General features: G+C 48.6%; 2 protein-coding genes across 4 annotated transcripts in view; one reads left to right on the forward strand and one right to left on the reverse strand.

The window, feature by feature from the left end:
* Spec2 (CDC42 small effector protein Spec2) overlaps nt 1-8,126 on the forward strand; it is a 23,529-nt gene extending 15,403 nt beyond the window's left edge. For 2 of the 3 annotated variants that reach the window (XM_077706279.1, XM_077706281.1), the window contains exons 2-4: nt 687-850; nt 3,245-3,337; nt 7,341-8,126. In XM_077706279.1, coding sequence (XP_077562405.1) covers nt 794-850; nt 3,245-3,337; nt 7,341-7,436 — 246 coding nt within the window. In that variant the 5' untranslated portion in view covers nt 687-793 and the 3' untranslated portion in view covers nt 7,437-8,126. The remainder of the gene's footprint in view (nt 1-686; nt 851-3,244; nt 3,338-7,340) is intronic. The other variant, XM_077706280.1, reaches the window with a different exon arrangement.
* On the reverse strand, nt 8,084-20,125 carry Atu (Another transcription unit). The gene is made up of 12 exons (XM_077706277.1): nt 19,898-20,125; nt 18,895-19,584; nt 18,666-18,755; nt 17,683-17,930; nt 16,648-16,772; nt 16,043-16,127; nt 15,846-15,940; nt 15,316-15,453; nt 14,138-14,273; nt 13,099-13,273; nt 10,073-10,185; nt 8,084-8,251 (listed from the first exon to the last, which is right to left on the reverse strand). Exons 1-12 carry the CDS (start codon nt 19,944-19,946, stop codon nt 8,177-8,179), a joined length of 2,019 nt encoding a protein of 672 aa, XP_077562403.1. The 5' UTR covers nt 19,947-20,125; the 3' UTR covers nt 8,084-8,176.
* Between the last annotated feature and the right edge of the window lie 4,138 nt (nt 20,126-24,263).

Here is a 24,263-nt window from a genome sequence, read left to right on the forward strand (position 1 = left end):
ATACGTGAGCTCCGAAACCCACCAAAATGTGCTTGATTTGTGCTTGAGTGATGTTATTGTATTTCTTCTTCCTTCCTTTCTTGTGCTGTTTCCTTTCGTTATATTTGTACCACCCACTTCTGCTTCCTGGTACACAGGCTTACCCTTTAAATAAGTAAATAAAAATAAATAAATCTCGGCAGCCTATCATCACCTGGCATGAGGGAAGGTAGCACGAAAATGTGTGTGCTTCCTATTTCCAACTTTTGGCACATGATTAGCTAGCAACCTACGTTGTCGTACGAATTAAGCAAATTGTTCACTTGTAGCACTGTCCAGAGGACCTCTATCTTGTAAGTTTAAAGCATAAAATCTGTTGCTTAGCAAACAAAACTACTAAAAAACGTTCCACATAGGTACCAAGCTGCATGCACTCGCGTAGCAGTGAATTCCATGGAACAGCTTTATGTTATGCTGTAATTTTCGTGCCAGGTTCATTTCCCTGTCTGTCGGACTTGCTGTACCACCACCATCAGGTTTACCTGCGTTGTTTGCTGTGTGGGGTTTTTGTCAACAACAAAAAAATTTAATTCCCTCGTGATGGGACCTCCCCATACACTCCCTTGCTCTTCGGAGAAGGGCCTGCCCTGTTTGTCGTGTGGCTTTGCGGGATGCTGAGGAGGAGGTGGCTGCTGTCCCCTGTGCAGCAGAAGCGCCGGCTGTCGCGGAGGCGGAGGAGCAGGAGGCAGCGCGCCATCACCGCCGCAGTGGCAGCAAGCGTGGGCCTTGCGAGGAGCAGCCGCAGTGTCGCAAGATGGGGGACATCTGGGTCCAGTGCTTTGCCTGCTGCATGACCGAGCAGCCCGCACCCGTGAGTTCTCACCCACCCCCTGTCCTGGTCACGTGCCAGCATTTGCCATTCTGCACTCTGTGCTACGACGGTGGCCGTGAGTGAAAAAGGGGCCTTGCACCTGTAAACGTGCCACTGCTGCTTTGCCAGTGGTTGGCCCCCGGGGCTGCCCGTGGGTAGGCAACTCATCCAATTCACACTGTTTGGTCATCTTGGGTGACTTGGGCTCAATTGGGGCAGAGATTTTCGTTATCACAGCTTGAGAGCCTACTATGTTAAAATTACAGCGGGATGGTTTGACTGCACTGTGATTGGACGAGTCTTCAATGTTCATTCCATTGCTTGGCCCAAGTTATGTGGTATGTCCTATGCGTACAGGGTGGTACTGATTAAGCACTGTTCTTTGAAAATGTTTTGTCACCTCAAAACCATGATTTTTTCAGTGATCAATAAGATAAAAAATTTGCTCAGAAATTTTTGTAACTAATGCAGTGTCCGTTATTTATTCTTGCATTTTGCTTGCTTACTACATATCCATTTTTCTTGGTTGATTTATGTTTCCTTTCTTCGTGCTTCTCACATTTTATTTGTTTTTCTTTGTTTTTGTCCTTGCCTTTTTTTTCCTTTGTGTGCTATGAAATGCTGTGACCCACCCCCTCTGCAATGCCCTACGGGCCTTGAGGGTACTCTAATAAAACAAATAAATAAAGGTCAGAACAAGCTGGCTTCGTGTGTAAGCTCGTCACGACTATTTGGAATATTAGGTGAATCCTTCGTAGGTCGCCACTGCTGTAAGCCAGTGAAGGGAATGAATTATGATGCTGGCATTCGGTAATTGTGTACAAAGGACTAGTTGGAAAGTGGGCCATTGGCTCAGCATTTTCCTGAAATATTTCAGCGTCCGTTCCGTGTTTTCTGTTCGGAGCTTTGTTGCAGAAAACAGTCACCCGGACTTCCTTTCTTTTGGCTTAGTTATTCAAGGGAATGTTTTCTGATCAGTAGTGACTATGGCCTGTACATTCGAGGTTGTAACCGCTGCATGCTCAAAAATGGCTGTCATTCATTCAAGCTATGTTGTAGAAGGTGTGGCACCTCTGCAAAATTCAGAATTTTCTGTCGCAAATTTTGCACAAAATGCTTCTAGAGAGACATCTGGTTGTGACAAGGAGAGGGCTCAGACTACTAAGCATTGTGCTCACTTAAGTTTATGCGCCATCCTATATTTCAGAAAATGTTTTTGATTTAATAATAGGTCTTGAACTACCAAGTGCAGTGTTCACAGTTCGGTTACATTATCTCTTACTTTTAGGAGGTGTGCTTGCAGTATGTGTTAGATTGCTGTGGCAAGCAAACACAGTTAAACCTGGATATAACAAAGTTGACAAAAATTCACATTTTTTCGTTACATCCAGGTTTTCGTTACATGCAGGTTTTGGGTTAAAGCTTGCGGGAATGACGCAGAAACAAAGTCAATATGCTAGACATCAGTGATGCTGAACTCACCCTTGTTCAAGGTTATAGTATTTCACACTGAAAAATTGCGTGGTTTGCGCTTGCTGCTAGTACACAGCTCCTGAATTCACAAACGTAACTATCGCTTTTGCTTTTTGATACTTCTCGGTGCCTTAACGCGTTTCAAGAACCAAACTTATGCTGAAAGGCTGCCTTTTCGCGAACTTCATGCTCTTTTCTGCAATCAAAATTGTTGAAGGGATGCTAGCTCTGACACTGCACCGGGCGGTGACGTTCTTCTTTCTCCCCGGCGGAGACTGCATTTAAAATTGCGAGCTTGTCTTGAAAAGGCAAATTTTTTCATATTCAGGCAGCAGAAATAATCTACGAACCCATACCACAGGTATCAGGGTACACACGCGACTACACGCCGACAGGCAGGCATAGCACCTGACAGACTTCGCACTCACACGTAGAAATGCACGAGAGATTGCGGTGCGGGCAAAATTTGCTAAATTAGTGCATTTCGTTAGCCAATTTCCCAGAAGGGCAAGAAACCTTGACTCATCAGAGTAGCGAATTCGTTACATCCAGGTTAACTGTCGCAACTCCTTTGTTACATAGCAGTCGCAAACACATGGGCTTCAATGAAGGTGGAAATGGGAAATTGAAAAACTTCGTTAAATCCAGGAATTTGTTACATAGGGGTTCGTTACATCCAGGTTTCACTGCAGGTGGTGGCGCTTTTTTTTTTTGCTTTGCATAGTTTATGTTAGCTTGCCTGTTAGCTATGTGTGTGCCTGTGCACAAACCTTGTGCTGACGTCAGGGACAGTAGTGTTCATGCAGTGTTCGGGTATAATGCGAAGACGCTCTTTTGCGTGATGTTGGCACGACGGAATGTGTGTGTTTAAAAGAGCCAACTGGCAGTACATGTGATGGCCTGTTTCTTGCATGTGCACAGAAGAGGCGGCGGAGAATCGACCGCTCCATGATTGGCAACCCCACAAACTTCCAGCACACGGCCCACGTTGGCTCTGGAGACATGAATGTGCACGTAAGTGAGCCCTGCAGCGGTAGCTGTTCTGCAACTTTGACCCAGTTCTGAAGCTAGGCGCTAGCATTTTTGCGAGGAGCTAGTGTGGTATTTGCCAGTCAACTGCCTGATTTGGTCAGCACGTGCTCTCATAGCCAAGCACCAGCACAGTTGGTCAGCAACTTTGCTTCCTATGCACACTGTTCTGCCAGAAATGAGACGCTGGTAAATCATGTGGGTGCTGTGTTGTGTTAGCAGCAGTGATGTGGTTCTAACGCATGCGGAAGTCGGTTAGAGGTATGCACTGCCTTTTATCGCGGCAATATCTCCGCACAGCTGGTGTAATGTTTATGGTGCGTTTGATTCTTTTAGTTCATGCTTGAGAGCTGCGACGTCTGAACTCTCAAAATGTGCTTGAGATGCCCCATTTTCCAGCTGGCATTGCATCCTGTACAAGATTGCTGACAAGATTGCTGTATCTCATGATCGATGCACATGATTGCTCTTAATTAACTGACAACAAAGTACAGAATTTGGTGTCTAATTGGATTTTTTTTTTTTTTCATGTCTATGCTTTCACTTGTTCTAAATGGCTGCCTTACTTAGTGTCTAGCTAGATGCATTACAGAACCAGATGGCCTCTAAGGGTGGCTACATACCTGCGTGGCTATGTGAATGCAGGAAACTTTTTTTAGAATCTGTAAATGCAATGGCAACAGAGCAGCTAGGCTGCCAAGGGGAATGTCAGTGACGGTGGTGGGGTTCAGGGGTGTGCCTGCGACTTAGCTTGCACTCAAGACTAAGCTGCCATACTAGCGCAGTTGAACTGTATCATGGATTGCCATCCGGCGTAGCGGTGGAGAACAGCCGGGAACACGCAACGACAACAGAATGGGCGAAACCCACATTTACTGACACCCTAATAACGTAAGGTGGGCACAGCTCTCGCTCCTGACAGTGCCATCTGGCCAGTGCATGAGTAAGGTGTGAGGGGGCAGGCAAAGGGGAAGGAAAACTCGGAGCACCGGTACTCACGTCTGCAGTGCCGAATGACCCAATCCAAAAGACGCTGTTCCCTCGTCCCACGCCCCTGGACCGGCTTTCCGGGTCCCTGACAAAATTGGTAATGTGAGGGGTTCAGCCGTGCCATCACCGCAATATGCCTGCACCGTGGTGGGAAGCACACGGCCGCCGGAGAAGAGAGAGGCATCCCCCCTCTCTCTCCTCGGCGGCAGGCTGCGAGGAATGGGGAACATGGCGGAACCCTGCATTCCCCACACAGCGCATCAGATTGAGTGGCTGTCGGCCCATCTGTGGATGTAGAATCTTCCTCTGCCATGTGAGATTCCACATACATGGCCGCTGTGGCTTGTTTCTTGCTCGGACGGCCTTCCACCCGCGGCTGTCGTATCAATGGCGCCGGCGTGGGAGGCAGCACACTGACATAAACTTCCAAGACTGTTATTTCTAAAACCTACCTAACGCTATTGTCTTCTACATCCTCGACAGCCCCGCATTGCTTGAGTGGCCGTAGTCCAACTCTGGTGCTACCGGTGATGAATGGTCCTGGTGGGGGGAAGGGCCGGGTTGCTCCGCTGTCACACGTGGTGATGTCGAGAGCTAGTCTCAGCATCGAGCCAGTCTCAGCGCTGACTGCAGCGCCGAGCACCAGAGCCAGTCCTCTCGCTGTCATGCCAGCACATCTCTCGAGCACACCGCTGCCATCTCACAGTGCCCCACCGCACCCTGCTGTCATCATCGAAGAGCCATGCCAGAGTGTCTTGGGTGTATCATCAATCTGCCAGCTGCAAATGTCCTACTGACAGCAAACATGAGTTGGTATTGCGAGTTTCCATGGTTCCCACACTCCTCCCTAAAGACTGGACGCACGCCACTTGAATTCAAATGACACCATGCTGCACAACTCGTTGTCCCCACTCCTCAACTTAGGAAAACTGCCACCCAACGTCATCCCGTGCCTGCTCACCCCAGTTTTTGCCACACGATGCACTCACTGCCACGATACTCGCCTGATAAACTTGCAGACGTGTTGCACCGGCTCGAGTCTCTCACGGATGGAAAGCACAGCAGGTTGGCAGGCCCAGTAGTAGCCGGCAGCCGAAGAATGTGGAAGTTGCTTGCTGATGCGAAACCCCCCCTCCCCCCCAGCTCGAGGCCATCTCCAGAATGACAACGGCCACAATGGCTGCTCGAAAGCTCACGCTGCTTGCGTAGGTGCTATGTACCTCTGCCTCCTAGGTTCCGTGGCTGCTTTGGTCGCTCGTGCTCCTGAATGACTGAGTGAGTTGCCCGTGGGAGGTGGCCCGGGGAGGCCGAAGCTGCAACTGGTGGCAGCTCAACGTGCTGAATTTGGTGCTACCTTCACGGGCCGGCCCCGCCAGGTGGCTCAACTGGCCCTTCCTTGTTGTCCATGGCAGTGGCGACTGGATTGAGTTTTCTTGACGTGGGTGCGTTAATTGGCAAAGATGCATCAGCATCAAGCAGGCAGGGCTCCTGCAACTCACTTGCAGTAATACTAGCTCCACTAGAGCCAGCTCTGACCACAATACGAGCGGCTTACGGGCCCGCACGCACACACCAAGAAACACCTGTCGCAACAATACCATCTGCACAGATCCAGTGCCCCTCGCAATCTGAGCAGCTTACGGGTGTGCACATACATGCACGCGCACACACCCACACAGTGCCCAGCATGTTACAAGCAGCTTAATTAAGGGTGCGTGTCTCTGGTGATGGTCGCCTGAGGCCGTCTCGGAGAGACTGGTGATCACCTTGTAATAAAATGAGCCCCCTGCTGTGCCACGCAAAGCTCTTGCTGCCTGAACGCAATCTCGAGCGGAACATTCCTCACCTTTTCGGCAAAAGATGCACGCACCCAGTAGCATGGAGATTGCATCACCCGTAGGGCCACTTGTAGTGAAAAGACAAAACTGACTTTCAGCACTCTCCTTGCTCTTCATCAGACATTGCCTCATCCACCGCTGTGCCTCGAACTCAAAACGCTGTAGTGGTGGGTCTTCACGTGCATTTGTGTACTCACGAGTCCTGCTTCCTCGTAGCTAGTGTCCGCCGCACCGTTTCGGTGCCTGCAGGACAATTCCCCAGTGCAGCCAGTGCATCTGCATGGGTGTGGCGCGGCGAGGGAGACGACCCACCGCCATGTTGAAAGGAGGCCTACGTGCCTCCAGCCTCGAAGGTGTCGTCGGCGAGCCCCTTCTGGTTGCTTCACTTGCTAGTGTTCCTTGCCATCTTGCCCGAATTCGCCTCAACTGCAAACACAGTTGAGGCGAATTCGGGCACTGCAGGTTGAAGGCCCCAGATTGGGGTTGCCAAAATGTGGTGTTGGGTCATACTCGGATAATCCTCCCGCATGTGGCTGCCATGCTTATGGTGCCAGTATAAGAGGCAGGCAAGACACAAATGCAACCGACGCCAACCTCCAGAGGGGTTTATTCCCAAAATCACCTCGGTGCTCCCATCTTTTCCTCGGTGGGTCCTGTGTTGCTTGAGCGGCCGGAGTCGTTCAACTTCGACAGTACTGGAGGACGATGGACAATGTCCTGGCTGGAAGGGAAGAGCCGGGTCGCTCCACTGCTGCAGCTGTCAGCACTCCATTGCCAGTCTCCACTCGCTGCAGCCGGTCCCTGTCCATACAGCGCCAGCACATTTCTCGAACTCCCTCCCCTCTTGTGTGCGCTCAAGCCGTGGTGCCATCTCCTGGGGCTTGGTCAAACCCCGTTGCTGATGTAGAGGCGTGCCATGGTGTCAGTGTTTCAGGTGCATCGTCTGCTAGCCGCGTACTGAGTCGGGATCACGGGTCGCCAGAGTTCCCACGCTGTGGGTGTTGGGAAATGAGTGATGGTTCAGAAAAGTTGGTAATTGCAGTCAGAGTGGATAAACTTCACTCTGGAGACTCTGTGTTTTCTTGCACTAAAGTGCGTGCCGCTCAAACGTCAACTTGTGGAGGTCCCTGTTCTAAACGAGTGCCCCTTTTGGTGTCCAGCTCAATGCCCTGCAGAACCAGATGGCCTCCAAGGGTGGCTACGAGTACGCCCTGCCAGTCAACGTGTCCATTCCCGTGGTGGACGTCCAGCAGTGACCACGTGTGCGGGCTGCTGCTGCCGCTGCACAGCCCCACCGATGTGTGTGCGCCGGTGATGTGGTGGTGCCAGACTCGCCACTTGTGATGCCAATCGGACCAAAGGCCTGCGTGACCACTGCCGACCGATTGCAGTGCCAAAGGCTCCCCCCTTTCCCTCTTTCCCACCCCCTACCGCACTGTTTCAGGGCGGGTTAGACTGAGCCTCGGAGTTGGCTTCCGTAGGCAAGCTGGCATGTAACTGCCTCCAGTCTAACTTGGCCCGCCACTGAGAGCACACTGCCCTACAGCATGGTTTTTTCCGGCACCGAGAGACAAAATTGTCCATGCGAGTCGACCAGAGAGAGGAGCCCTCCCCTTTTTACCTCCCTCCCTCCTTGTAGCAGCAGCACCTTTAAGGATAGTTTGTCACGCAGGTTGTTAGGTGAGCACATTGTGTACATAGAAGGTCATGTTGCAAAGTTTGAGTCCCTTTCTCCTGTGTAGCGCGTGTCATGGATGGCCGAGCATGGCTGCAGTGTGTTTTTAGGAAAGTGCCCTCCTCCTACTCTGTACAGGAGGGGGCAAGGAAGCGGCTGTTCCTGCCAACTTGAGTGTCCTGTTTTAGTGCAACCTGATTAGTATTTAATGGCAGCAGACAAGCACTGTTGAGGTGCAAGGATGAATAAAACCATCTTTTTATCGCACGGACAGTTTGGGTCTTATTTACAGTGATGTGTGCTTGTGGTGGGTGTTGCTTCCTAGTCATCGTCCTCGTCGCTCTCTTCAATGGCCTTCTTCGTCTTCTTGCTCTCTGCCTTCTTGTCAAAGTAGTCCTGCAGAGAAGAGCACGTCAGTGAGAGGCTGAAGCATACCAGAACAGTAAAGTGTAGGCAACAGAAGATGAATTAACCTGGTTGTTAAGCTCACAGCAAAAATAGCAAGGGAGATGCATTGTGCTAGCCGAACACAGGAAAAAAGAAGCGGCTTTCGACATAGATACAGGGATTAACTTAACCTAAAATAAATCTGACCTCCCATAGATATGTGGCTGTAAGATAAACGGTAGATGGCACTGCTGTGGGCTGAACTTTCTGCCCTCTTGTATCAACGCAAGCTACCACCTGCCAACAAGTGTTGCAGTTCTTCAGCACATAATTCGCAAACACAAGGAAGAGTTCCTTGTAAGTTTGAGAGAACTTTACATCCAGCTTAACATTCTATGGCAAACTGTAGCCACACAATGCAATTCTGGCCTCACTTTCACCAAGTTTTTACTGTACATATTGTGTGGCCGCTGGTCGCAATATGTCAGTCTGCTTGAACTGCATTGGAAGACGATGCACGGTTTGAACCTATACAACAATGGCCATTATTTGCTGCTGTGATGATGACAGAAAAGGAATGCCTGAGCGTGGACGAGTGGATGCTAGCAGAAATGATCCAGATATACTCGACATTCAGGTAAAAAAGGCCTCGCTCGTTACTAAGGTGGGGACATGGGTTTGAAGCAGCAATGGCGAAATCGACCTTTGGCCTCATGGGCCTTAAAGGAGCCATGAAGAGAAAATACAACTTCGTTTAATTTGAAAGAACTAGAATTCAGTATCTCACTCAGCTCCATTACAGCCACAAAAGATGTTTTTTAACGAAAAAAAAAACCAAGAAGTATTTAAAAACTTTCAAATTTTGTGCCACAGTGACGTGTTATGAGCAAGAATGACGTCACACGGGCCAACAATAAAACAATTTTCAGTTTGTTAACTGCACGTTAGCATTCAAGTGATGCGGTCAAATGGAACTAGAGGCCCCTTGCAGACGTCCAGTCATGTGTCGTCGCGACAGGTCAGTTAGGCGGCCACCAATCGTACAAATAAGGTTCCGTGACGTCATAGAAAAGTTGCAGGAAATTGGCTACGGGGTCACTAATGCTTCACACGTTTTCTTTAATATCTCCGTTATTTTTTCGAAGATTGCGATGATATTGGTATCATTGTTACCGGGATTAAGCAGTCTTTCTAATAAACCCAACTTGTATTTTGTCTTCATGCCTCCTTTAAAGGGCCATGAAGCAAATTACAACCTTGTTTTATACTAAATAACTAGTCTCTGGCAACTAACTCAACTCCACTCCAGCCTCACAGGATGTCCTCACTGAGAAAAATGGGGAATATTAACTGTCAGCAGTGCTGTAATAGAGAAAACACTAAAAATGGCAATCGGTGTGATAATTCCATGTAAGCGTTTAACTGATCCAGAGGCACCACTGAAACTGCACTGGAAAATCCCTGTGACGTCAAGTCATAAGGACAGGCAAGTTGCAACTGGTTCATCTGTTTTCTGATTATGTAGATTAATGAGCTGCTTCACATTTGCATTAAATTGGGACACACCTCTTTTGAATGAACCAAAACTACATTTTGTCTCCATGATCCCTTTACAGCAGGCCACAAAACAATGCGAAACCTACAATCCTAACTCGCCATCAGTGAAGACTTGTGGCTGAATTATGATTCACCCTTGAGAAGCCCAAACTTCTCAACTGGCCGTGGCATTTTCAGATGTGTGGTGCCTATCACGGACACAGGCTGTAACAAGCCACACTGTTATGTGTTGCGCATCCGTTTGCCAAAACAGGGGTGCCACAGTGTACCCACCAGGTCACTGTCATCGTCCTCATCAGGGGCCGCCTTGGCCTTCTCCAATCGCCGAGCACGCTGGTCTTCCACGTCCGATGCATCCTCATCCGATGAGTAGATGGACGGACGCTCTGAAAAGGGGCAAGTTGGCGTGTGCATGCTAAATAACAATGACTACCACCCTTGAGAGAGAGAGAATTAACGTTGAGTTGAGCCAACAGTAGTTGGTGTTGGGGAAAAAAAAAAAAAAAAAAAAAAAAAGCTGCTCAAGGTGGAAAGTATGCGCACCACCTAACGCTACCTAGACATGACCCTTGCAAAAGGAGAAGTGGCTACCTTTCTCGCCGCGATGCAAAATGCAGCACAAGTCGTACTCACTGATTTGTAGCAAGTGCACCGTAGCTTTTTGTGAAAATGAATCCACTCTACGACACCAAATTATCTCAACAGCTGCCCCACACACCTATCAGTATCACATGGGCACCTGCCTGCCCATCTGCCTCTCGGCCCAAGCCCAAGAGTTATTGCGCCGGACCCCAGAAGCGAGCAGAAGCAAATCTAGTGTCAAAAGATCGCGCAGCAACATACACTGTGCCGAATCACCTATCCACCTGCCTTTAAACAGTTGTCTAAAGAGCACGAACGACATCTCTGTGCCTTTCAGACAAACACCTCCTTCCATCCCACTAAGTGCCATACAATGCCTCCCCCCCCTCCGCCCCCACTCCCATGTTCCCTGCTGCTCCACTTTTGTAGGGCTTCAGGGACCATCTTCCGTATGGCAGGGGGCTACGAACACACCCCACTACACTCGCCTAATCTTTTCCATTCTTGCTACGAACTTTGGGAGAGCACCAATCAGCTCCGACCTCGAGAATAAGGGAGCACCTTAGGAATGAATAAAGACATTTATTCTCTCTCTTCTCTGCTGGTGCTAATGATGCACTCGGTATTCTTTACCAGAGCACCAGCAGCATATAAATGGACATGTAAACCATCTATATTTCCTTCAAAAACTTATGTACCGTATTTATTCGATTATAAGGTGAGGGTGCAGTTTTGAGAGTAAAAAAAATCGCCATATATATACATACTGAGCTTCGAATGTAAGGCAGGGTATAATTTTGAGACTACGTATTTTGGAGAAAAACCTCGCCTTATACTCGAATAAATACGGTACTTTAGTTGTCCATCGTCTCATTTTAACAGCGAACCTGTTTAGTAATCGTAATTTTGTGTGTCCTCAGTTAAAAAACGAAGAAAATGCCAAGTGCTCGCACGGGCGTGCCTCGCGGCGACTGCCCAGCGTCCCCGGCGCATGTTTGACAAGCCAAGCATACCCACTTAGGGAGGGGGAAAAAAAAAGACGCCGCTTGCCACAATTGTGGCAACGCTTGATCGCAACAAAAAAGACATGTCATAGCGTACGCGCCTCCAAGGTGATGTTCAATGATTATCACTTCCAGAAAAATGAAGGAAGTACACTTGTAGCAACAATGATTGAAACATCGTGATGGGCGTGAAGGTTACGTACAGCTTCACTACCTTCAAGTCTCGCACGTTTGTGTGGGCTTCCTTCATTCTTTTTCTCATCTGTTCTTCTTACTGCCTCTTACTTTCATTGATTCACCATGTTTGAATGTTTAAAGCCTCACGCCCAGCTTTGTTTCGTTTTACCCTTTGTTTACCCAAAGCTGACCTCCCAACGATCTCCAGTCTCACATTTTGCAACTATGAGCTGTGCAACGAGGCCTGCCATCGTGCCAAGTTATGGATTAATTTTGACCGCCACAGTTCTGTACACGTTTTTAACTCCCACCCTTCACATTTCACCCTGTCAGGGATAAAGAATGTTTAGTTTTCACTCAATGTCCAACTGTTCTCGAAATAGTGCCAGGGTCCACTTGGCACGCCATCCTGGGGTAGACAAATGCAGGGGTGATACAGCTTAATGAGATTTGGGAGCAGTTTTTGGAGCAGCGAAATCTTGATTTTGGAGCAGAAGAACCTCGATTCGGAGCAGGAGAATGGCATTTATTATGTCACCTTAGGAGCCTATTTCTGGCAACTCGGGGGGGCAAAGGTGCACTTTTTAATCGGTTCTGTACGTACATAACACTAAAACAGCCTTTCAATAAAGTTTTTCTGCCATAGTATCACAAAGTACGAACTGCACTACCTTTTTACAAAGCACTTTTAAATTTTTTAGATTGCGTGGAGTGCCGTTGAAAATATCAGATTGAAAAACTAAGCACTCGCAAGGCATTTTTATTACCATGTGAATGCCGAAATTATTATTTTTTTGAATCCCCAGACTCGGCTTACCGACAACTTCCCGCAACAGATCAAACGACTAAATGTAAACGCAGCCACCCCCATAACCAAAACCACGGTAGAAATCGGCGTGAACAACGAGCCTCTGCCTGAACCACGGGCAACTGCTTCGTCCAGCAGCCATGTTTTCCAATCTTCACCACACCAAGACGGCGGCGCCCAGTAATGTCGTTCTGGAGATAGCGTTTTTTTCATCAGCTCGCCTAAATAGTTTGTCGCCTCAGCACACATAAGTGTTTTTCTACAGGACTTTTCAATGGTTTTCGGAAGGGAAAGTTTAAAAAACGCACAGAATATAACATGTGCAACCCGACATTGTGACTTTTGAAAAAACTACCTCGGGGAGAACTTTATGTGGGTTTTTTATTGGATGATCAATCAATTAAACCTTTACAAACAGCATCACATTGGGGTGTGGGAAAATTATGCCATCCGTAAGCATTTTCCCCCACCGAAACTGACGGGAGTGTTAAAATCCTTGGCGCTGAGACTGTTTTGGAGCAGTCTGGCGCAATTTTTGCTATTTTCAAGCTTTTGGAGCAGCCTGGAGCAGGAAAACAAATCTGTATCAAAACTGCACAATATGCGCAGCTGCCTCACCCCTCCAAATGCTTTCAGCCGATGTGAACCACTTTGTGGCTTAGCTAGGGCGACACAAAGTGTAGTGAAGTAGTGGTAAATCCCCCGAAGGGACCGTGTGGAAGACTCACCGCGCGGCCCTCCTCCCCGGCGATACTTGTTCTTGATGGCCGACAGGGAGATGGCTGCGTCGTCCTCGTCGGCTTCCAGGTAGGCCGAGCTGAGGCCCCGCGAGTGGGACTTCTCCCGCATGCGCCGCTGCTTGCTCTCCCGGCGTATCGAAGCTCGCAGCCGATCTTCCTCTTTCTGCACGCGCATGGCAAGAAATCACGTCCAGTAAGCACAGGTCAACCTTAACCTCATGTCACTTTCCCCACTGATGGCTCACCAAACTTTGCTCGGTTGCGAGCTATGAACAGCGACGGAAACTGCTTTTCCGTCTTGCTACCTCTACAGGATGTTTCTCTGCGACACATGAACTAGTCCAGAACCTGAGCTCAGTTTTCTCAAAAAACGCTTGAGCAAAAAGCTTGGGAACAAAATGTGAACTTTCTGATTGCTGTAATTAAGGGCGTTCCAGGCATCTCAATTACTTGAGTATGAATTTCAGCAGGTCTGCTTGTTGGGAAGTAGCTTAGCTTTTGTCTGATTGTTGCTGGGTTGCACTGCTGGCCTCATTTTAAATTGTATTTTCACATTGCTACGCATTTAAAAATAGCCAGAATATTATTTTTGCACAGCCAATGAGAAGACGTGCAAGCTCAGATATTTTGTTTAAAAGATAAAAATCTGAGCTCGCTGAAACCGACAAGATAACTGGATCCCACAGATAAGAAGTTCAGTAGAGTAATTGAGCTAGAAGGGGGCAGGCTATTCACAGCACTGTGCAGGCAAACAGTTTCTAGCATGTTTGCCTCACACCACAACATCGGAGTCAGCTACAGGCTCGTATAAACTGAAACAGAACAGTTGTCTATAAAGCAGGGCACGTCGGTGTGTTACAATTTCAGTGGCCATGTACTATAGGCTTGCACAAAAACAAAAAAAGACCCCTCGACGTTTCCTGTTTGTGCCCTTGACCCATCAAATCCAGCATTACTGTTGCAGCACTACCTTTCTTGTACTGCCTACCTTTGTACGGGCAAACAGTGCTAGAGGCAGCCGACTCACCTTGATCATTTCACTGCGATGTGCCTCCGGGTCCTGTCCGACCTGGGGCAGGACGCGGATCTTTTGTGTCTTTTGACTGCGGCCAGCGAGCGACAGGGTCATCTTGCGGTGGGTGAAGCTGTCCGTCGAGTGAGGCCTGCAGCCAAGAATGGACGGAGCCACGGTTTTACGTACAGCTCTCTCTGAAGGAAAAGCGTGGGCAGGCAGTGGCAGAAAGAGGAGAAGAGACCAAAAAGGCTGACTACGAAATATGTGAACTACAGCGAACGGGCAAAGACAAAGAGATCCAAGATGCTCAAAAAGATGCTGAAGAAAAAGAAACTGATAACTGAAGGGAAAAAAAAAAAAATCTGAATCGTTGCTAGAGATGTGCTGAGCAGAGAGGTGTGACATCAAAAGGGGCAAACTACTGTAGATATATGGTGGCTTACTTCTTAAAGCAAGAGCGGGACGTTAAAGAATAAGGAGTTTTGTAGGGAAGTAAATATGTGTTCAAAACGATGAGACAGTGTGGTCTGTAGAAAAGGAACAAATGATTTGACACAGTGTGTTGGAGTGCGATAGTATCTATGTAACTCCAGTGAAGGTAATACAAAGGCAATAAACAGTAATACGGGCCCCGGAAGTGAGTGTAATACACAGGTAGCACAGCATATTGATTTGACAAAAAGGAGATCAGAATACTAGTTGAAAAAAAGCAGTAGCATAGATCAGTTGCCACTTGGTACAAACAAAATCAAATTTACCTAAGCCAGTTGGTAATGGCTAGCTGTGTTAAAATTATTAGTGTAACATTTAATGCTGATGTATTATAATATATCGTAATATGGTAGGTGCCATCACCCCCCTATGAAGGGAATGCCAATATCAATTATTCAACCAAAGCTACAGGAAAAAGGGTTTTGTAGGCAAGCTGGAAAATTCATTTTCGGTTTGGACACCCGAGTTTTTTGCAACAAGGCCAGGTGCAGAGCAGCACGGTTGTAGGCAGTGCTAAAATAGAAAGGAAAAGTGAGTTTTTCCATTTCACTCCATTATCGTCTTCGTGCTTTAGCACCATGGAACTTATCAACGGGCACAATTAAATCTTTCCTGCCATCCCCAAAGCACCTGGATAAAGCCCACCAAAGGAGGCCATGCGAGGCAGCAGCAGGCAAACGAGACCAAGGCAGACTTGCCTGAAGCTGAGCTTTGTGCGGAAGACAGCTTGGCCCTGGAGACCCGTGCCCTGCCGTATGAACAGATGGTTGTGGTCGCCCTGCATCAGCGACTGCTTGTGCACGTCGAAGATCTCAGATCCCAGGTGCAGCGACATGCTGGGGGGGCAACAGGCCATAGTGTCGAAAAAAAAAAGAATGGCAGAAGAGCACACACAAACAAGGAGTAGAAACAAAGAGCATGAAACTTTTGTGAGCCACGTGCCAATGTGCCATTTTCACAGTTATGTCGCCATAGATACCTGCTTAATAGTACTTCAGAGTCCTCAAATAAAATGGTAGACCCAAGAGAATTGTCATTGTAAAAAAAAAAGAAAAAAAAAAAAGAAAAAAGAAACCCAAGTTGATGGGAAAAAAGGGCTATCCCCAAGCACATCTTCTACTCTCCTGTATTTGACAGTGGTGGTACAAGGTTGCCGTTGAGGCACAAAAATTGTCTCTGTAAACCTGAAAACCAGGCTCACTTCTGAAAGCAGTGTGCAACTACTCACCTGCCGTCGGACCACTTAATGATGCGTGCATTGCTTTGTCGTACAGGGTTGCCCATTTTGTCGTAGACGTAGCGCCACCGCACCGTGTTTTCAACCTGCACACAATTCCGCACTGAAGGCTTTCCACTGGCACAAACGTAGGCTGACCAAAGGGAAAGGACATGCAGGATTATACGACGAGGCGAAGGTGGTCAAACCTTGAGTTTGAGTCGGGCTCTTCCTTCTTCGTCGAGGACTTCATCTTCATCTACTTCATCCTCGTACCACTGAGGGTCATACGGCCTGCACAAAGAAAGCGGGGAACAACGAGACATGCGGTGGATCAAGTTATCGATGGCAAAGTGTGTGTGGCACTCTGTTGTTTCCCTGCTGGCGTAGCATATCTACTAAAAATGGGCTAAAATAATGCACGCACCTTCTTTCGCGCACTTACAAAATCTAGAAAAGAGTAGACTTCAACATTTATGACATTCCTGGAGCGAAAAAGAGAATAAATAAATAAATAAATAAATAAATAAATCTGCGAGTACTTCATAGCAGGCACCCTTTTATTTTGAATAAATAGCAGGCAAATACAGACAAAGCTGTTTTTGTCCTTGAGCAAAAAATTTACTTGTACAAGAAGCGAAAATGAATGCTGTATTGTGCAATAATCAGTGCGGGAGTTGTGATACTATATATTAATTTAGAATTTGAATCTCCCGTTCCGCAGGCTGATGCGAATGATTGTGTAGCCTTTCTTAGTTTCTGCAAGATTTCCACCTTGTATGCTTTGGTATAATTCCCTGCACTTTCAGCTCACCTTGTGTCAACACTGAGGAAATTTGGCAGCTTGACAAAATGAACTTCACTGCCGAGGTTGGTCACAATGCGGGGAATTTCCACATCAATGCGTGTCTCAGGGACCGGTACCTCCTCCTCTTCATCCTGCAGAGACAAGCTCGTGGCTAGAGCGCAGTCCCCTAGGAGCGCCAGTGTGCATCTGATGCGCATTCGCATCATGTTTACTATGGCCGACAAGACAGAACGAAACTGCATTGCATAGTTGCCAACCCAACAAGCACACTATTTGATCAGCCAATCTGAGAAGTGCCTACTCCTAAACAGCACCACATACAATGCAATCTGCCCACACTGAACACAGAATTACAGTAAAGTTCCGAGAGAACGCCCGAGACATCGTCCATGCCCTTTTAGGGGTGAAATATTCAATTCACTAAGAGATCCCACTGAGGTCACCCACTTCCTAGAATCTTGCTAGCTTCGACGCCCTCGAAAGCCAGGGGAGCTCCCTCCACGAAAACTTATCACGGCCGCAAACACCGCCGATGTCTTGATTTTGAACAAAAGAGACACAACCTGCCCGGCCATTCAACTTGATATATCTGCAGTTTTGGTTGAAGGTGCGGCTACTTTTTTGTAGTTTTTTTTCGCCTGACCCTAAAGTTCACCCATTACGTATTCTCCCCTTGATATCTCTGCAGTTTGGTGAGTGTTCTTTCGGAACTTGACGGTACTTACGCAGATGTTGCTGCCACTTGAAACTCAACTTAGAGTAACCTGTAGTAGGCTTTGGCTAACCTCATTAGTGCTGTTAGCTGTTAGCAGCTAATCGCAAGAATAAGCTTCAAACGAATTTGGCTTTTTGTTCAATTTACAAAAAGCTTCCTCATGCCTCAGCCCAGCAGTTGATGAACATGCAAAATGGTTGTACTTTTTGCACAGTGCTTTGCACGCGGCGTTAGGATCTGTGCGCTGTCATTTTGTGGCGGCTTGAAATCCTGTGATGAGCAGCACTGAGTGACAGATAAGAATCACTGTTGGGACAGCCACTGACCTCAATGACAGGCCGCTTCTCTTCCCCTTCCTCTTCCTGGTCGTCATCGCCCATGCGCCTGACGGGAGCCTCTTCCTCATCCCCATCCTTCTCCTTCTTGGCCTCATCGTCCGAGCTCAGGTCGTCCAAGTCTTCGCCGAAGAGGGCCTCCACTTCGGCCTCCTCGCCTTTCTCCTCACCGCTTGACACTCGCACCCTCTTCCGACCCGGCACTGCTTCATCGTCGTCGTCGGAGCCCACTGGTGTGCCTGGGTCATTCACACACACCCGCCTCAATTCCTCTGCATCCTACTAGTTCCACCTAAAGTGGAAAGGTACATTGGGATGCTAGTCAAAGAAAGGTTTGTAGACTGCATTGGATAACGAGTAGGGTGAGTTGGTGTAGATTGATCTTGTAGAACAACGCAAACACACATGGACTAAAGAAAGGAAAGCACACACGAGCGCTGACGTTAACTGGTTTCTTATTCACATACATATATATAACATTGAAAGAACCATGTCACACACCGTGCGCCATGAACAAGGAACAGAAGCATAATATGCTTCAACAATTTCACAGATCGTACAGTCCCCGTGCCTGAAAACAATCTTAGTACCAGGCAGGATGGGATAGCACTGGCACTCTCTGCAATCCACTGCAATGTGAGCATGCCACTTTGTTTTAGCGTGTTTCTACGCTCTCTCAGCCTCATGACAGATGTACAAGGCACCACATGATGAAGGTATCTTGTTTACAGTTATGACATACATGCTCTCAGTTCATGCTGCAATGCTTCAGAAATCATTTGACGGTACAAGTGGTAATGCCATTAAGCCAATGATGAAGCACCAGCGAATGGCCAAGGTGCAATTCGAGGGCCCGCACCAAAGCTTGCTCTTGTTACCCAACCGGGTGGTGCCACAAGGCCCTGGCTTTCCCCCAGAAAGCCAAAAAGCATTTAGCAGTGGCTGCTGTGCTCAACAGATGCTTGGGCCCTCACCTCCACCGGGTGAGGCAGCCGAGGCAGCTACACTGCCACCAGAGCGGCGGCGTTTCCGCCCAGAGGGTCCCTCCGACTCTGAACCGGAACCTGCATGCAAGTGACAGTGATCACACTCCGTCCACACTAAAACGAGCACAGTCCTAAAATAGAAATGGTGTGCACCACCTTGGACTGCACAGGCACTGATGGTACAGCCAGTAACGAAGCCACCAAGTGGCTTTCTCACCTGACGCAGCCCGTGCTTCATCTTCGTTGGAATGCACCGAGCGTTCATCTCCGCTCGCCTCGTCCCCGCTTGCCTCATTAGCACTGCCTTCGTTAACGCTGGCTTCGTTCGCACTCGCTTCATTGCCGCTGCCCTCGTCCCCCGAAGCATCGGAACGCGCTGCGGCCTCCGAACGGCGGTCTTCAGCCTCCGAACGGCGGTCTTCAGCCTCCGAGTGACGGTCTTCGGCCTCCGAGTGGCGGTCTTCGGCCTCCGAGCGGTGTTCCTCAGCCTCCGAGTGGTGCTCATCGTCGGAACGGCGATCTTCATCGTCGGAACGGTGGTCCTCTTCATCGGAGCGGTGCACCTCGCTGCCGGATCCCTCGTTGTCCGAGGCATCACTTTGGCGCTCTGACCGCGCAGGCGTTCGGGCCGGCGCATCTTCATCGCCAGAATGGTCGTCCACATGCCGCGACTCGTCCGAGCCTTCATCGCCCGATTCTTGACGCTCGTCTCCCGATGCTTCGTCGCCCTTTTCCTCGTAACCGGACTCATCGCCGGACGCAGCGCTCCTGGCCGGTGACGACTGGTAGCTCTTCTCTGAGCGCTCCTCGGCATCGGAGTGCTGGCTTTGCTCACCGTCATCAGAGCGCTGGCCCGGCGTCTGTGATCGCGCACTCGAGGCTGGTGAGGCACTCCGAGAACGGGAACCTGCATTTAAAAGTGGCCTAGGCATGTCATACCGCCGCAGTTTATAGTGCGTCGTTTTCGTCCACACACAATTTATGTTTAAGCCAGCAAAATAACTCCGCAACGTAAGGAATGGCCATGATCACGCTAGAGTGCAACGTAAAGCGGCCTTTACGCCGGATTGTTTACCCGTAGGTGCCTTCTACCCATACTACCAGTGAGTTCAGACAAAGATCTGGCCACTATATATTCATTCCTTTACTTAGTCGCAGCACCTAGTGAAGTTCAGTTAGCTGCAAAGCGTTGCAACGGCAGATACGGGTAAACGACGTACCTGCGCTTGATGCATCTCTCGAATCATCGCTTCCAAATATGCCGTCCATCTTATGTCACGGCCTACGGCGCCCACTTCCTTCTGCAAAGCCGGAGTACCTGAACCACCAAGAGGTACGGCGAGCCGTGGGCCAAGTGGCGAAGTAGCCCAATAATCAAACGATGAAACCGTCAAAACCAAAACACCTACACTCGCCACTGTATGCCACTGTTGGCTACTGTTGAGGCTGACTGCGGCTACAACGCGGCTAAACCGGCTAAACGACGACGACGATGATGATCAGTGGCTCTCCTGGCTCTTGCTCGAACGTCTCAGCAAGGCGTTCGCTTCCTACGCGGGGTTTTGGCCAGGTTTGGGTGATTTTTCCACCTCTTTCCTTTTGTGACCCGTTTGTTTCAGGTTGTAGTGAGGGTGGGCGCTGTTTCGCCGAATGGCGACTACTCTCCTGGCCGGGGGTCTTCCCCCTGGTCTTTTACCTCTTTTACACCGCAGGAGCAGGAGCTCCCTTTGCAGGCTTTTCTCCGCAACGGGGTTACCGACATACCTGTGGCTCTTGTGCCCACGAATGGGGGCGCAATACGGCACAACAATCCAGGGAAAATGCAGGGTGCCCTTCGTTCTGCTACGGAGCGCTACCAGAAAATCAGCAGCGTGCGTTCCTTCGGGAAAGGCGGCGTTGTGCTCCGATCGCCTGACCAAGAGTGCGTGCAGGACTTACTGCAGTGTTCAACCTTTGCCTCTTTCCCCGTGAACCAATTTGTGCCTGTCCATCTTGCATGCTCGAAGGGCATCATTCGCGGAGTTGACCCAGAAATGTCAGTGTCAGATATGCTGGAGGAGTTCGCTTCGGCTGGTGTCATTGCTGTGCATCGGTGTAGCCGAGTGGAGAATGATGACCGCTATCCGATCGAGTCAGTCATCGCCACCTTCTCTGGTGTGTCTGTCCCTGGGGAGTTAAAGGCGTGGCCCCTAAGCTTCAAGGTTGGGCCGCTTTCCGTTCGTCCACTACAGTGCCGAAAATGTTGGCGATTCGGTCACAGTGTCGGGGGCTGTAAGTCGTCCGCTCGTTGTTGCACTTGTGGAGGCGATCACCCCCCGGCTCCATGCCAGACAGGTGAGGAAACTTGTTGCCTATGTGGAAACTCACACCGTGCGGATTACTCCAACTGTCCAGTTCGAGCACAAGAGGTGAAGATCTTAGAGGTAATTGAAAAGCGCCGGTGCACGCGGAGTGAGGCGATGGCTACGCCTCAGTTGTGGCACGTGGCTCCGCTACTGTGGACGCATCTCTTGTTGATGTGATCGCGTCAGCAATCGAAAAAAGTCAATCCAAGATGATGGATCGCTACTTGCATGCTATGGCAGAACTCCTAACAGCTCATACAGCACACATCACATAGTATGTGTCCGCGTTGTGGCGTAGCTGTGCAAACAGATTTAGCTTGTGGTTTCAATAATAAGGCTGTTGGGGCACTCAACCAACAACCTTTGGATGAGGTTGATCCCGCTCAATCTTCAAGCCGTTTCAGCCAACCGTCACCATCCACTTCTGCTTCTGCAAACCCTTCGTCTCAGTCCCAATGCGGAGGTACTTCTCTTCCCTCCAAAGTGGTAGCTGGCCTGCCCTCCGATCGTCCTTCCTCGATTGTTCGTCATGCATCCAAAGCCGTAACTGGCCTGCCTGTTTCTCGCCCGTCATCTAACATTCGTCCTGCCAACGAGAATAACGTCGAGTCTGAGAACCACCCAGAAGACATGGAGTGTCAATCGGCTGCATATAAAAGAACAGGATCGCCGATTTTGGGTTCCCCTGATTCGTGCCCGAAACAAAAGACAAAGAAAGGTCAAGCGAGTGAAAAAACAGGTGATATTTTGGAGGCGGCTGTGGCGGCCATCACTTCCCCATAATGTCTCTTCGGATACTTCAATGGAATTGTCGTTCAGTCTTTTCAGCGCTAGTAGACCTTCACTATATTGCCTATAAAACCCGACCAGATGTTATTGTACTGGAGGAAACTTGGCTGGCTCCTGGTCGGCCATTTAGATTCCAGAATTACCGAACGTTCCGTTTAGACCGTCCAACTAAAGGAGGAGTATTGCTAACTTTAGTATCCCCTCAATTTTGCCATAAAGCCCATCTTTCATTTCAATTAATGTCCGTGGAATCGGAAATTCTGGCAGTGACGTTCAACCTTCCAGGTTGCGTTGCGTTTTCGTCAAGAAAGCCAGACACATCTTGTGGTCTCCGCACCAGGAACGGGTCATCAACCTTCAGCAAAGAAAGCGACCTTTGCAGAAACTGCCCAACGACATGTTGCCAAGTGCTGCGCTCAGAGACGATCGCTCTGAAAGGGCTTCCCGCCTTGTGCGTCTTGACAGAAAAAAAATATTTTCAGCCTAACTCTGCGCTTAAGCGCTGGGGTGACCAAAGAACACGCGATATCTTTGAAGCTTTTCATATGCACGAGCGTGCGGGCGCATGGGTCAGCAAACCGTCTGTCGACTTGTTGTCAAAGAAGATTGCATATCTACAATCCTAACTTTATCTTGTTTTAGTTTCTTACTGGTTTTTCTTATATTGCATGCGGGCAATAAAATTCATTCAGTTGTCAGCTCAGCGCCCGCGTTTGTCTTTTTCTCGTTTACGTGTCGTTTCTTTGCGCTGTTTTTTGCCTTCAGTATGAACCAACTAGCCCGTCTTCACACTTTAGTACAGTTTGAGAATGCATGTCGAATTCACTCCACCGCATTCTTGTCCTTCTAATTATTTCTGCCTCATGGTAGCGATCCGGGGTCACTACTTGGCCTAGGTAGATATATTGGCTTACCACTTCTACTGCGTCGCCACCTATCTCAAACCGCTGCGCTCTCCCGAAGCTATTGAGCATTACTCTAGTTTTCTGCATATTAATTTTCAGGCCCGCGATTGTACTCTGCTTGTCCAGTGCGGTAATCATGCCTTGCAATTCGTCCTCCAAGTTACTTAGCAAGGCAACGCCATCAGCAAATGTGAGGTTACTGAGGTATTCTCCATTAACCCTTACGCCAGCCTGTTCCCAATCCAATGTTCTGAATACCTCTTGTAAACGTGCTCTGAATAACATTGGAGAAATTGTGTCTCCATGCCTGACGCCCTTCCTTATAGGTATTTTACTCCCGTCCTTATGGAGGACTATGATAGCTGTGGACCCATTGTAGATATCCTGTAGTATTCTTACGTAATTCTCGTCTACACCCTGATTCTGTGGGGCTAAAATAAAGCAGGGCCGAGGGACTAAAAATAAATATGAATAAATCCAATGTAAGGAGGAAAAAGCATGCCAAAAACGTCCTTTTCAGATTAGGAAACAAAACGCTAGAAGAAGTAAAAGAATATAACTACCTCGGACAGATGGTTGGTGCTGACCCCAACCATGCGAGAGAAATACAGCGCATATTATGCATGAATTAGGGAGCAGAGCACTCGGCAAGCACTCCCAAATAATGAAAAGTAAGTTACCTCTGTCACTAAAAAGAAAAATCTACCACCAGTGCATGCTGCTGCTGATGACATACGTATAGCTGAAACGTGGCGCCTTACTAAACAACTACAAAGAAAGCAAACTTAGGTCGGCTCAACGGGCCATGGAACGAATAATGTTAGGAGTAACACACAGGGACAGGAAACGAGCTGCCTGTATCAGAGAACAAACTAGAATAGAAGGTATTATATAGTTCAAATGAAGAAAAAGAAATGGACTTGGGACGGCCATGTAGTGGGATGAACCGACAACCGCTGGACAATCAGGGTAACAGAGTGGATACCAAGAGATGGGTAGAGAAGAAGGGGAAGGCCAATGACACGATGGAGGGACGAAATAAATTAATGGACCTCTCCCGGGGTATGTCACGCGGCCGCCGTGACGTCACGGCAAGCGCACGTGCTGGGTGCGGCCGGGAGCGTGGCTTGGACCGGCGGCCGCCGATCGCACAAACGAGATCCCATGACGACACGGAAGTCGCCATAATGTGACTGGGGGGTCGCCACATCGCCTCATGTTTTCTTTCACATCTCGATTATTTATTAGAAGTTTGAGATAAAATTGGCGTCGTAGCTATGCGAACAAAACAGTTTTCTTAATGAACCAAGTGTCTTTTTTGTTTTAATTTATGGCGCCTTTAAGAAAGCAACAAAATATACCGATTGTAAAGAAAACTGCTTAAAACTTTTTTAAATGTTTATTTAAATGTAGAAAAAACACCCGGGGGTCTCTTGCTAGTGCATCAGACCCCCTTATAGGAGTAGCGATAGTAAAGGTTCACGATGGGTATGGGTGCGAAATAGCAAGGGAAAAATAGTGGGTTGGGATATAAAATGCAGGAGTGT

This window comes from Haemaphysalis longicornis, unplaced genomic scaffold (assembly GCF_048455015.1).
Source record: "Haemaphysalis longicornis isolate Haplotype H1 unplaced genomic scaffold, Haemaphysalis longicornis Haplotype H1 scaffold_4, whole genome shotgun sequence".
NCBI classification, from domain to species: domain Eukaryota; kingdom Metazoa; phylum Arthropoda; class Arachnida; order Ixodida; family Ixodidae; genus Haemaphysalis; species Haemaphysalis longicornis.